General features: G+C 41.1%; 1 protein-coding gene across 2 annotated transcripts in view; it reads left to right on the top strand.

The window, feature by feature from the left end:
* SNX24 (sorting nexin 24) overlaps positions 1 to 15,334 on the top strand; it is a 1,571,570-nt gene that overhangs the window by 798,289 nt on the left and 757,947 nt on the right. The window contains exon 2 of one of the 2 annotated variants that reach the window (XM_044060756.1): positions 12,800 to 12,856. The exons of the other annotated variant lie outside the window; for it this stretch is intronic. Coding sequence (XP_043916691.1) covers positions 12,800 to 12,856 — 57 coding nt within the window. The remainder of the gene's footprint in view (positions 1 to 12,799; positions 12,857 to 15,334) is intronic. 2 annotated transcript variants of the gene reach the window in all.

Raw genomic sequence — 15,334 nt, 5'->3', positions numbered from 1 at the left:
CTACCTAGAAACTCTCTTCACCCTAGAGAATGCTGACATCTGTGCAGTCACTATGAAATGGTTTATAGCCATGGAGAGCACACTGTGACAGCGCAAGTTTGTAATGCCTTCTCCACATTTAGACCAGCTGGTACACAGACAGGGACTGAAGGTGGAGGTATCTTGATTTATATGAAAAAATGTAACTCAAGGCTGGTCAAACAGGGCAATGTAATTGAGCTTTTCCACATTCAAATCTTGAGCTTTTCCACATTCAAATCACCACAGGCAAAATACCTTGTCAGTTCCTTGCAAAGCTCTAGGTCTCCTCCTGTGACCCAGGAAACCATACCATGTATTTAAAATTATTGGAAACACTAACCATCCAGCCCAGTACCATATTCATGGATGAGTTTAATTACCCCACTATTAACGGGGAATCGTATACGACACCAAATGTACAGGCACAGAGATTCCTGGATTTTATAAACACAAACACCCTGGAAAAGATTGTCAGTACATCAACCAGGAGTGCAACCATACTGGATCTGGTCTTCACTAATATGGGAGAGTGCTGCACACCCCATAGTGTAATGTCTTTACTGGTAAGGTCAGACCACAGAATGGTCTCCATTGAAGTAAAAATGAAACTTGGAACCCCAGCTTGACCCTTTAATATTCGGAAACTACACTGAGGCTGATTTCGTACTGTTATGTGATAGCCTGGCAAAATTGCAAGCCCCCATAAACCTTGAGAACACTGCAGCCTGCGCAGAACTGTTCACAGAAAACCTATACTATGTTAAGAGTTGGATAGTGCCCTACCCACCAGGAAGAAGTACAGGACTAACTCAAAAAACAAGCCACCCTGGTGGAATCAACAGCATCATTAGGCTGTATAACAGAAGGAAAAAAATCTTGGCAGAAATTAGGAGATGCAGCATCCAGCAGGATAAAAGCGCACTCATCAAACTAAACAAACAGCTCAGAGGACAAGTAGTCTACCAAAGCCAAATTTGAGGGTAACCACAAGGCATTCTTTCGCTATGCTGCAACTTCAAAGGCAATACACAATTATGTGTAGAAGTCATTGTTAATGGAGCCACCTATACTGAGTCAGAAGATGCAGCAAACCTACTGGCTCACAGATTTAGCTCCAACTTTACCCCCTCAATCTTTCCTCAGGAAATGCCATCAAATGTAACTCACAATGCTATCACTAGGGAACAGGTCCTCAGTGCTCTCCTCTACTGGCAAGAACACGGCATCAATGAGCCCAGACAGTATTCCAGGATGCCTTCAAAATAGCATGAAACATGACCTGTCAAGCCCTTTGGAATTGCTATTTAACTAGCTTCCAAACATGCTTCATGCCTCAAGAATGGAGAACTGCAACAGTCATTCCTCTGCTCAAAGATGGGAAATCTACAGACACTGGAAACTACAGACCCATAAGTCTCACTTGTGTCATCTGCAAAGCCATGGAAATGATCAATAGTGACACAGGAAAACTCTAGACACAACCCAACCCACTTTGGTTTTGCCAAGGGCAGGTCATGCCTACTCATCCTTATGGACTTCTTTGAGAAGGTTACCAAAACAGTGGATGAGGGAAAATGGTTCACACTGCCTACCTTGACCTGGCCAAGGCATTTGACACAGTACACCACTTGGACATTGTTGATAAATTAAGGAGTTTAGGTAGAGACCCTTTGGATAGGTAGCTGACTCACAGACAGGACTCAGGAAGTTAGAACTTGGGAGTCCACCCCTACAAAAATGCCAGTCACAGAGTCCCTCGGGGAACAGTCCTCGGACTGCTTCTTTTTGTCATTTACTTCTCTGAAGTCAAGGCCAGTGTCAGTATTTCTGGCTGACTAAATTTGCAGGTGATTGCAAATTAAGAGCGGTCATTGAATCCCACACTCAGGCAAATGTTCTCCAGGAAGGGCTAACACAGATAAATAACTGGTTTCAGATTCATGGACTAAAACTAAATGCCACAAAGTGCATAATAGTATCCTTTGGGAAGTCATCCACCCCTTGTAACTATCATATTGACAACACACCCCTAAGAGCTGTCTCGGTAGACAGGGACTTGGGAACATGCATAGACAGTAATCTAGCCTTTGACCATCACTTGTCTACAGTAGTGAGGAAGTCATTCTATGTTGTAGAACTTGTAAGCAAAGGTATAGTGTAAGTAACGTGTCTTGTGCAGACCGCCTCAAGGCCCCATCCTTGTATTCTGTCTCCTACAGACTGTTGAGGGGAGATGTATGCCTGGTGTACCGGGCATTGTCAGACTCCACTTTGATGGACCTCCTGCATATCCACAAAACAAACAGCACCAGAATTACTTGTTCTAAAGACTTAAAATTTGCCTATGATATAAATAGGATCTGCTGGAGAAATAGGTATGTATACCAGAGATGACTGTCTCTCTGGAACAGGCTCTCCATCCATGTACAGTAGAGTTCCTCCTTAACCCAATACCTGTGTCACTAATGGACACAGACAACCTATAAATGGTTTATTTCCCAGACCCATGTTTGTAAATTTTCATCGCCCAAGCCCCTACTTACACTTATCAATGCTATCAGAATTTGTCAGAGATTTGGGATGCATGGCTAGGCTTAAAAAGGACCTTGTGGTCATTAGTGTAGTAAATACCTTTGAACCTGTGAACTACTGAGCATGCATACCTCTCGAATGTCCATATTTTTTACAGAATACCTAGATGTTTGCCTCATAGCTTTGGATTGTTACTCATAAAATTTGTGGTTTTCTGGCAAGTCATTGATGACTGCAGTCACTAAATATTGATAGTAAAGTTTCAGACTTCCTTCAGAAAATGCATGCTAATGCCGAACCTGTCGTTCAAGCAACTTCCTAAGTTTATAAGAACAGTATTTAAATTCTGTCCCTTTTTAGGGCCTTTGTCCTTTTATTATTTTTGGCTTTGTCCAGATTTCTTGTGCTAAGAGGTTGAGAGGCATCCTCTTTCGTCTATCTGCATTCTCACCTCAAGTTAATTTTCCTTTAATTGTCATTTTATTGAGTATTTTGTTTCTGTTCTCCTTCATTCTTTTTTCTGTCTTTTCACATAATGTCTGCATGACCTCATGGTCTGCCTGTTTGGGTTATCTGCCATGCGTCTTCTTACTATACGGTTTTCTGTGACTTGTTTTGTTCAGTGTTGCAAAGAGGTTATGCTTCTTACATTTTGCAAATACTTTTGCCTTTGTTGGACAGAGACTTCTGTGTTGTCTGCCATGGTCACCCTCATGCTTTTACTCATCTTTTTTCTCCTCAGTGTTCCCTTTAACATTTTTAAACACTGTCAGTCTTGTTTTACACTATACTGTCACATTGTTGATATTTCTAATGAAAATAAAATATCTATAATATTTCTGTTATATCTGGCTATGAGCGTGTCCATTCACTTACTTTTCCTGAGCTGAATGTGTATGTTTTTTTTTTCTGTCTCTGTATGCCAGAGATATTTCAGTTCCTTGCTTGTGCTCTTAACCTAGTATAAAATGGATGTGCGGTTTCTTTCCCCTCCTGTCAGAGTGTATGTATTTTGAACTATTTTTTTTTTCTTTGGTTGAAAATCGCTGATGTCCTCCTATTCCTATGTTGCAGTATTCTTAGTGTGGGATTCCCCGCTTCAGGTGACTCAAACGTTGGCTCCTGTACATAAGCTTAAGCTTGGCTTGGCTGCTGTAGGTTCATGGGACAGCACACATAGGGCTATAGACCAGGGGCCTTAAATGTGACGTCTGCACGCACAGACCTTAGAACTATTCAGCCACTGTTGACCGTCACATCAGTTGCTTCACTTCTTTACTTGAAGACGTCTAAAGCCAAGTACCCCATTGGGGATTTTGCCTTTATTTTGCTTGAGCTTGGTTTGCTGTACTTTACCATTAGCCAATGTCAGCTAAGTAGGGTAAATGCTGATGCAGGTGCCAAATTCCACATAAGGATACGCACGACTGCTGCCTAGGCTGAGAGCATGACCGTACCACTTGCCTTATTTGTCAGTCATTTGTACCCAAGACCCTACAAAGCTGTCTGGCCTCCCTTAATTTATATTTAGAAAACCAGTGACTCAAAAAATTGTGCTCAGAATGGATCCTGAAACAACTGCTCCCCCAGAACCACCACGGAAAAAAGGCCAAGGTTTCAAGGCCTAGTTCCTCTGCCTCTCTGCAATCGAACTTCCTGCCAGCTTCTGATTTAGGAGTTGAGGGACGTCCGATAGAACCATCTATTTCGGCACCCCTCGAGGAAGCCACTTCGGATGTAATGGCCAGCGTGTCCATGGAGCTAGCTCTGAAGTCGGTCCCTACAGATGTCGAGGGGGAACCAGATATTGTCAGATGACCTGAAGCCGTACCCCTATCCAAGCCTTTTCCTAAGGCTACTCCTTTGAAAAGGAAGCAGAAAACCAAACACCAGGCTACACCCTCTGAAGGAGTTCCAGACTGTCAATCATTCACCAGTTCTTTGATGCAAGCCTTCATGTCCCTTAGGCCCATGGCCACTTCCCCCTCCACCATTCCAGTGCTCAGCCTTAGGCCTGCCTCAACCACTTCTCTCCCTCTTCCCACTGCTCATGAAGGGGAAGAACAGGAGCCTTGCTATTCATCCTCAGATGAATCAGTCTCCTATTCATCCCAAATTGCCTCTCCACTTGAATATTATTCCCCAGATGAAGAATCCATAGAGGGGGACTCTCCAGCAGAGGATATCACCTTTGGGATACCGAAAGAATACTTTAAATGGGGCACTTCCCAAATGACTGAAACTCAAAAAAGATAATTTGAATTAACTTCAAGCGGAATCTCCCTCACCTTCAGCCATCCCACCTGTCATTCCTGCCCACCTTGATGCATTCACCTCAGCATCAAAGAAACCAGACTCACAACCACCTGACCGGCTCTGGAAAGTTCCAGATAAACAAACATTCCTGGGAAAACCACCCCTGGCTGACCCTGCTGTGATTGCTGTATCCCCTGACAAGCAATGAAGATGGATTCCATCAGCACCTCTTCTGCCTATTGACAAAGATAGTAAAAACATGGACAGGATAGGCAAGAAGGTTTATACCTCTTCCACCCTAGTCTTCAGCACTATCAACTATCAAACCCATATAATACAGTATGCATTGGACCTAGTATCACAAACCTCTACTCTCCTGGCATCCACCCCTGACTGCCCTACCAAAACAGAGATAGCATCCAAACTGTCCCTGGCTTCTCAGGTAGTCAAACATGCAGTTTTGATGCAGCAGAGGCCTCGGCATGGTCCGCAGCTTCTGCATCAGTACTCTGCAGATATTCTTGGCTACTCCTTCAACCCCTACCAGAAAATTTTAAGTCAACAATCTTAGACGCCCTGCTAGACCACAACCTCATGTTTGATAAACAGTCTGCAGACCTCTTCAGAAACCTGCAGGAGAAAAACAAAGAGCTCCAAGACATCAAGCACCTGCTAATGTTGCCCATTCCTAAATATTACAGAAATTACCCTGCTAAGACTACCTTTGTCAGGAGGACCCCCTACTCTGCTACCCCTTCCTCTTCCAAGAATAGGAGAGGAACCAAGAGGCAGACCACCTCCAGACCAGCTGCCTCAAAACCTACTCAAAGACAGCCCTTTCATTACAGAAGTGGACTCAACAATGCATGATTGCCTTGCCCACCTACCCTTGTCAGCCCACCTCTCCCACTGCCTCCCCCATTTGGAAATCCATCACATCAGACCACGGGGTGCTGACAGTAATACAAAATGGATATTTCCTTTCTTCAAAGGAAAAGCCCTCTACAAGGGGCATTCCTTTTCCCCCAAAAAATCAACTGCATCACATTCCTCGGATACTGCAGGACATTCTGAAACTAGGAACTATAGAACCTGTCCCTCAAGGACAGGAAGGAAAAGGCTTCTACTCAAGGCTTTTTTTGGTCCCCAAAAAAGATGGGTCTTGAAGAGCAATACTAGATCTGTCCTTTCTAAACCTGTTCCTAAATGTTCCATCATTCAGAATGCTCCTGCAAACTCTACTCCCACTATTGCCAGCCCAGGCCTTTATGACCACACTCGATCTAAAGGAAGCATACCTCCATACCCCCATAAAACCCTCCCACAGGAAATTCTTGCATTTCACTGGGCCCTGCTCTCACTTTCAATTTACAGCCTTGCCGTTTGGTTTATCTACTGCACCCAGGGTATTCACAAAATGCCTAGCTCCAGCTGTAGCCTTTTGCAGAACCAAAGATTTCCAAATTTATCCCTACCTAGACGACATCCTCCTCCTAGCAGAAAGAGAAGACATCCTACAAAACCATCTGAGGTTCACCACTGTCCTGCTTCAAAGCCTGGGATTCACCCTCAACATCCAAAAATCATTCTTAATCCCCCAGCAGGACAAAATCTTTTTGGGCTGCAGGATCAGAACAGACCTGATGCAGGCTTTCCTCCCTCAGGACAAAGTTCTTTCCCTCTCTACCCACTTCCAAAGCCTATTACAGGTTCAACAGTAATCTGCAAGACAGTTCTTACAAATCCTGTGGCTAATGGCAGCCGCTATCCCTATGCTTCCTTTAGCCAGAATGCACATGCGAAAACTGCAGTGGTACTTGAAAAATGTGTGGTCAGAACACCAACATCCAATAGAGTGCCAAATTACACTCCTGCCCTGCCTCAAAGCAGAACTAAGGTGGTGGATTCAACAAATACTACTGAACTCAGGACTTCTACTCCAACCACCCACCTCAACCCAGCACATGCATTCAGATGCATCGGACCTAGAGTGGGGGGCTACCATGAAAGGCTTCATGTTACAGGAGACCTGGCATCTTACCCTCCAAAAGAAACATATCAATGTGAGGGAAATGACTGCAGTTCTACTGGCCCTGAAAGCATTTCTCCCTATTCTGCAACTAGGCCCCTTTCAAATCTTCACAGACAACACCACAGTCAGGTGGTATCTCAACAAACAGGGAGGGACCAAGGCCTACATCCTCTGCTGGATAACATTACAGATTTAGGACCTTGCCTCCAGAAACAACTTATCCCTGCAGGCAACATGCATCCCTTCCCAGGGCAACAAACAAGTGGATATTCTCAGCAGAACATCATCTCTACAACACGAGTGGATACTGAACAGGGACATTTTTTTAGACATAGTCCACCAGTGGAGCAAAGTATATTTGTTTGCCTCCCCCCAGAACAGACAGTTGAAGAAATTCTGCAACAAGGATCACTCTCCACTTGCCTGGAGGGTAGATGCCTTCAGCATTCCATGGAAGGGGCAGTTTCTGTATGCATTTCCACCCTTCCCTCTCATTTAAACAGTCCTCCTGAAAATCAGGAGGGACAAACCAAAAATCTTGCTGGTGACTCCCTATTGGCCAAGGTCCCCCCTACTTCTCTCATTAGCCAAGGGCAATCACTGCAAGGTGGACCCACTCACAACAGAAGGGAACTCTAATTCATCCTCACCAACAGATGTTTGTCTAACACTCTGGGTGATAAACTTTCAATTCCTTTCAGACACCACTACTCAGACCACGTGCTTTTAGCCCTGAGGGAGGCCAGGAAACCTACTACAAGGAGATCCTACTTATCAAAAATGGGAAAGATTCTCCAACTGGTGTCTCCATAAGGACAGGGATCCCTGTCACGCAGATTCCCCCCCCCTTGTTCTTATGTGTGTGAACTCATTAAGGCTGGCCTTTCATACTCTTCAGTGAAAGCCCACCTATCAGCAGTTTCTGCCTGCCTACCATTAGAAATCTCCTTACTAGCCAGTGTAGATGTTAAATTATTCCTAAAAGGGGTCTTACATGTCAGACCACCAAGAAAACCCATCTCACTCCCTTAGGACCTAAACTTCATCCTGGAAAAACTCACACTGCCTCCATTCGAACCAGCTAGTGCTGCAACGCTTCAAATGTGCACATGGAAGACTGTGTACTGCTGCTGGCCCTTATTTCAGCTAGACGGGTGTCAGAGTTACAAGCTCTAATGGCCTGCTCTCCTACACTACCTTCCAGAAGGATAAGGTGATCCTATGTACTAACCCTTCCTTCATGCCTAAGGTGGTCAGTGAACTGTCCCTAAACCAATCCATTCACCTGCCCACCATCTTCCCCTCTCCAACCAATGACAATGAGAGGATACTCCATTCCCTTGATGTGCACAGACAACTAAGGTTTTATTTAGACAAACCTAAGTCCATCAGAAAATCATACCAACTCTTTCTTTCATTCCACCCCAGGGCCCTAGGCAAGGCAGTCTCCGAACAAACCATTTCCTGCTGGATTAGAAAAACTATCTGCTTCTGCTACTTCCACCATGGCAAGAACCTACCCCAGGGAGTAAGAACTTCTACCAGGGCCGTGGCAACCTCCAAAGCCTTCCTCAAAGGCCTAAACTCAACCTCCATCCTGGAAGCAGCCACCTCGTCCCCCATACACACTTTCACCAGACTCTACAAATTGGAACACGTTTCCAGAGACTGGGCAAGGTTTGCTAGGGCAGTCCTGCAAGTCTATACCTGTACCTCCACCCCTACCTCTAACTACACTGTGGTACTGTCTCTCACTAAGAATATTGCAACATAGGAATAGAAGGACATAGAATAGTTGTGTAAAATCTTACCATAACCATAGATGTCCTTCTCTTCCATGTTGCAGTATTCCTTCCCACCCACCTATATCCCCCTTTTTTACAATTGACCTGTCTAAAGGGCACCCTGAGGCACTCCCCTAGACTATGGTCAGACTAGCCAGCATATGGCACTTTGCACCTCTTGTTGACATCTCTTGATGCTCTCTATTGGACTGTCCGACTGGGCATTTAAGTTCTGAGGTCTGTGCGTGCAGATGTCACATTTAAGGTTCCTGGTTTATGGCCCTACATGTGATGACCCAGGAGCCAAGCTTAAGCTTTTGTATAGGCGCTGATGTTTGGGTCGCCTGAGGCGGGGAATCCCACACTGAGAATACTGCAACATGGAAGAGAAGGACCATCTATGGTTATGGTAAGATTTTACACAACTTATCTTTCTGGTTGAAAGTGGTTGTTCATCATCATTAAACATGTCATGTAATATGGTCTGCTATGGTCTCTTACATTCAGTAAACCTTATACACAGCCACATAAAAAAGTGCTGCTTTCAGGCTTTAATCAACGGTTTTATTGAGGATAAAAAACAGAACTGTTGAACTTGGTCAGCCATAGTCTCCATTGTGGTGCTGTGGTGTGAGTGTTGCAGTCACTAGCAGTTTTAGGCTAGGTTTGTCCAAATACATTTTTCTTTTATGTATTTTTTTTTGGTTTCCTAATGCTGGATTTTGTTTACCTTTAGTAGTAGTATCAATTGCAGTACCTGTCCCTTTGCTGTTCATATCCTTTCTTATTTGCTGCTTCATTTTCATTGAAATGTTATTTAACTGAGATACGTCTGCTTGCAATGCAGTGTCAGTCATAGCTCTCAAATGTCTCTGATTTAGACTCAAATTTTAGCATTGCCCTGATTAATCCTCCTAAAACTGATGACTTTTGAAGAAAAGGTAATGAATTACATTTAATAAATAATGACAATAATTAGAATTATAGTAAAATGAAAAAAAGGCTTCCACCACAACGTAAAGTTCACTGAGAAATTCTGTTAAAATGTAGGCTTTAATAAAACAAAGAAATAAATCTCAGATCTGAAGAAAGTTTTTTAACTGAAAGCGCTTATCCTGTTTGACCTGCAACTTGAACAGCACAATTTGTGCTTTTTATTTCTTTGTTTTATTAAAGCTTACATTTTAACAGAATTTCTCCGTGAACTTTTCGTTGTGGTGGAAGCCTTTTTTTCATTTTACTATTTTTGCCTATTAAGGCTTCCTCTGGAGGACGTTTTTGGTTTGGTTGTTTGTTTATAATTACAATTATAGATGACTTTTACTTCAGAAAATATATAATAATTCACATTTTCATATGCAGTCAGTGTTTCAAATTAATAGCACTAATATTTTAAAAGTGTCCCTGATTGTCTGTGATTATTGCTGGATTTGTCTGATTCTGGTGAAATTTCTCCCTGTTTGGTTGAAAGTTGTGGTACCAATTCTGAAGTCTTCAGGAAGGCGCTAGAATTCTGATTTTTAAAATTGCAAAGGGCAATTGTTTATTTTATGTTACCTTTTAAAATTAATAAAACCTTTTTTGCTATTTGTATGAAACAGTGTACAAAAACAGCAGCTCTGCTTTGCCAAAGTGAGCCATAAAACCCCATAGACATGGAAGTGAAGTCAGCAAAGTTTTAAGACCACTAGGTTCTCTGTTTTTTATTTTTTCCTCAACACTCGTGGTGTTGAGATTGGAAGTAGAGAAATTCCTGTGCTTGTTCAATTTCTTTCTTAAATAATGTCATTGGATAAGAGCAGTAATCCACTTCTGCGTGGTGGGTATGTAAGGTATATCGAGATTATATGCAATGCATTTTGAGATTATTTGTAATGGATACCAAGATTATATACAGTGTATAACACGATAATATATCGGAGTATACCAAGATTGTATATTCCCAGTTCTTAAGGAGGTATGAGCCTTCACAAAACTGATTATATGTATAGATCTCCAGTCGTAAGACTGCATACATATCTGCTGACCTCTCAAGACCCAAACGTAGTGAAAGTTTTAAAACATGAGGAGAATCTAAGATGTCTAAGATGACTTCCCTGCGTAGTTTATCAGAAGCATATCCATGTCGAGCAGGAATGGAAATCGAACCAGAAGTAGACAAAATCAGGTAGCAATTGAATATGTCAAAAAACAAAAGAAAGAATATAAGGTGAAGGATCAAATGAGAAGACAAGAAATGTGGAAAAGGCATAAATATAGTTGCAAGTAGAGAACACTCCTGGAACAACCTCATGTCGATCAGGATCTGGGTTAAAAAGGGGTGAATTTAAACCAAAAGATAAAGGGTTAATAATGGAGTCCCAGGATGGTGTACTTGCATACGCATTGGTTTGCAAAGTCCATAAGAACATGTCGGAGAAACAGACAAATGTATGTTTTGTAAAACAGAAATGGACACAGTCACACATCTTGTTGCTGGGTGTGACACACTAATGGCAGAGGGCCTGTATACTGAAAGACATAATCATGTGGCAAGACTGTTGCATGGGGATTGTGCAAACATTACTTTTATGAAGTAGCTGAGAATCATTGAAAAAACACACCACAAAGCATTATAGAAAGTAATGAAGTTTATATCATATGGGATCACCCGTAACCAACAGTTCACAAAATAGAGGCAAGAAGCCAGATATAGTAGTCCATAAAAAGAAGACAGTAGTAGCATTGATCACCGAAATTTATATACCCAGTGATTGCAATGTCTTCCATACAGAGAGATGCAAAGGCATAAAGTGCCAGGATTTGCAGCCTGAAACTAGGGCAATGTGGAAGAAGGATAGCCAGACAGTTCCTATAGCAGTAGGAGCAAAGGGTGTAATAAAAAGGAAGCTACAATCATATTTAGATATGCTACCAACACATGTAACTCCATTTGAATTGCAGGAGGGGTCATTTCTGTTCACATTACGGGTGCTGTGAAGAGCACTTTTGGTTAACATCAAAGGCTGAAATAATACTAATTTCATGAACTTTAATCTTGCTTTGATTAAGGAATGGGCTCCATTCCTGTCATTGTATTAGAAGACCAAAAGACTTGAAGAAATTAAATAGAAATGTCATTATACAAAGAAATTATTTAAGAAAGGTAAGCAAATTCTGTCTTAAATAATGTCATTGTGTAAAAGTAATAATCCACTCCTGTGTGGTGGGTATGTCAGGATTTACCCATGGCTGATTTTGTTTATTCACTCGGGATTCACCTTCATGATCAAACCACACTAACCATGGGTAAAACTTATATACCCACATACAGTGGTGGATCATTGCTAAAGTAAAACCCTTATTTTTCATTTCAGCTGCACTTACAAACACCATGTTGCTCCTTTCAGCTTGTTTAGAAGTTATCATGATATCACCATTTTTACTTGCTGTTTGTTTAACATTGTATTGTTAACATTTGGTCAGAAGTATATGCTTTGCTATTTCTCAGTGAAGCTGGCAATTGCCTGTATGTACTTTAATTTAATGCATCTGTCCCAACCTACACATTCAGTGAAAATTAAATGCATAGAAATGTTACTTCTGTGCAGTGTATCCTGCTACTGGGATAGTGACTGTATCAGCTTATGTCAGTGTGACAATTTTTGGAAGTTTTAATGTAGTGTAAGCAAGTTGTGGTATGAATGTTTTTATTATTGCTAGCTTGATATGTATGCATTTATTGATAATATTCAGTCTCCGTGAGTGCAGAAAATATCTTTTTGTTTTACTAGTGAATTATTGAGTGCATATGAATCACTGCCCACCAGTAATGATTCTACTATTTTAGAGAGGACACCCTAAATAGGAAGACTTGTCTCCTACAATTTTTTACTTAATTTCTAAATCATGCAATATCCTTTAGTGTCTCTGCCCTGAGATTTTTTTTTTCATTTTAAAATGCATACAGCAGTAACTTTTATAGGAGTTTTTGAAGTTTACTTGGATTAGCTTTTGTACAAGGTCATTTATAACTTTTATGCACATGTGTAGATATAGATGTAGGTCTGTCGAAAAACAGACAACAGCATGGATCTGATAAATATATTGTTGCAGTAAACTCTGATGAATGCTCATTTGTCAACAAAGTGTACTGCTGTCTATTAATATCAAAACCTGTGCTTATTGGTTGCAGATTTCAAAAGCAGAAATGTTGACTCACTTTGCTGTATGGGACATGCTTCTTGTTATGGTAAGTGCGGGGCTGTTTGTAATGCTGAAACCTTTGGACATACCTACATTTTAGGCATTGGGGTGGGATGACTGTGCAAATGTTTGTAAGTTAGGGATAGAATAAGGATTATAGAAGAGGGTAGATTAAGTGCTTATTGTGTGTGTTTGTTAATGGATGTGGCAGTGTTTGGTTAAGGGCAGTGGTACGCTTAGGTTAATGCACAGGTAAGTAAGGATTGTGTTGAACAGCTTTACCCACCCCCTAGACCATCCATACTCATTTGAGAAAACTAACTTTAACCCTGCTGCAACCATATTCCCAACTCAACACATTACCTTATCAAAAACCCTTTCCCTGACAGTATCACCCTTCAAAGTAAGTCTAAAGGTACTGTTTATTTATTTAATTTATTCATTAATTTTTTTAAGTTGACCAAACACAAAAATGAAAGCATTTGTTTTCAATTTGTGATCAGTGTAGTTTAAATTTTTTTTTTATTATTGTTTTAGTTTTGATATGCAGCAATCAATGTAATGTTCGCTGATCATTTTTACTTAATGTGTGCATATATAAAAAAATGTAATACATAAAATGTGCGTGTATATATATATATATATATATATATAAAATTTGTATAGATAATGTACATCTATACATGCAGAAACAGTCAGTCACATTCAATATCAAGTGATAGCGCATCTTATTTTTACAGGATAGTGTTATCTGATCATTGACAGTTGACCTTTTTGTGTTTTCTCTGCAGATCCATGCAGCATTACCTCTTTGGGGAATGTGTGTGTCACCAGAATGCGTACAAATTATTTTAGCTTTTTATGTTTACAGTGTATTCTGCTGCAATAATTTACAAGCTGATTTAAGTTTCTTATTTTGCTTTTGCCTAAAATTTAAGTTTCACTATTGTGAACAAAAGTGCATTGTGGTTGTTAAGGCACTGTGTACTAGCTTGAAAAAAGGACCGGTATAGTTTGAGATGTTTATAGTTTATTTGCATGATAGTGAATTAATCTTTGCCATAAAATGGGCTTTCATGTCTATACATTTCTGTCATAAGTCATGACGTACTTTTCTACATTACTGATTTTTCAGTAATGAGGTGTTTTGCTTCTTGGTGTTATGAAATAGTTTGGATAATTACCCTGCATCCTACCATAGCCTTTTCCTTAAAATGAGCTCCAATATGCCAGTATTGCTATTGTAAAGAAGTTAATTTAAGTTGCACTAGTTATATCACTTTGCATGTAAGTGCTTTAAATCCTTTCCTGTGGTGTTAGCAGTCACAACAGACAAGCAGAGACTCCCTGTCTTTCCTGTGGTGTTAGCAGTCACAACAGACAAGCAGACTCCCTGTTATTTAGCACACACCGACAGAAAAGGTTGTAGTACAATATGAATGAACATTTTAACACTTACTCATAATAAAAGTTATTTGAAGTAGTTAAGGCCTGCTACTTTCCCTAGTATCCGTAGATTTCCATGTAATATGTTTAGCAACCGAAATTACTAAATGCCAGCATTTGTATACACACTCTCCTCCTGTGCTTATATTCCAGATAATTTCACTTGCATGTTTTTGCTGTCATAGGTAGGTACTAGGCAATTGGCCCTAGGGCCTATATAAGCCTAGCCAAAAAGGTACCCTGGCTTTCGCCAGCCAAGACAATTATTTTCCTGTGCCACTGTCGAACAGAGCCACAGAAGTGATCCCCGGGGTGAATTTCCTATCTGCCATCCAATCATCAAGATTTTTCTTGAGTGCTAATGAGGAGCTTTGTTTTGATATAGATAGGTAGTTTGTTCCAGAGTATGGGAAGTGCCTGGGACAGGAATCTATCCCTACAGCATGTTCTGTTTATTGTGGTGACAAGGTTTAGGTCCGTAGAATGTGTAGCTCGGAGGGATTTCTTTAAATGGAGCATGTCCAACAACTCTGGGTTTGACATAGCTTTGTATGTTAGGCAGCGATTGCCTCTGAGTAGGCGATAAACGATGGAGTAAAGCTGGAGTTTTTGAGATGGCCTGCTTAGGGCATCTGTTTGAATCTGTTAATCCTCTCTGTGAGGTATTTCTGCAACCTTTCTAGTTGTTGTAGATGTCTTGTGAGGTACATACCAAAAGGGGTGTTGTACTCTGTATTATAATGGTCATTAAGACATGAACTTGGATTCATAGTTAAACACAATTCTAATTTTCAAGGAGCTTGTTTTGTGATATACTGGCGAGTTAATTATAAATGTAGCAGGCAATGGATAGTACCTGAGCGTGAGAGAAGAACCACATAATAAAGCAGAGCAGCTGTAATAACCTGGAAGTACATCACTGTAGTAGCATATGCTAGGATCAGTGCTACATCATCATACAGGGGTAGTATGAATGATGTCACGGTGAAGGCATCTTAGTATGATAGAGGCAGTATGCAGTGGCACACTGCTGCAGCCTATAGAAGGACAGCATATCTCAACACAGTGGCAAACACAT

The sequence above is a fragment of the Protopterus annectens genome, chromosome 2.part0 (genome assembly GCF_019279795.1).
Source record: "Protopterus annectens isolate FY-2018-M chromosome 2.part0, PAN1.0, whole genome shotgun sequence".
NCBI classification, from domain to species: domain Eukaryota; kingdom Metazoa; phylum Chordata; order Ceratodontiformes; family Protopteridae; genus Protopterus; species Protopterus annectens.
This window is presented reverse-complemented; position numbering and strand designations above follow the sequence as displayed.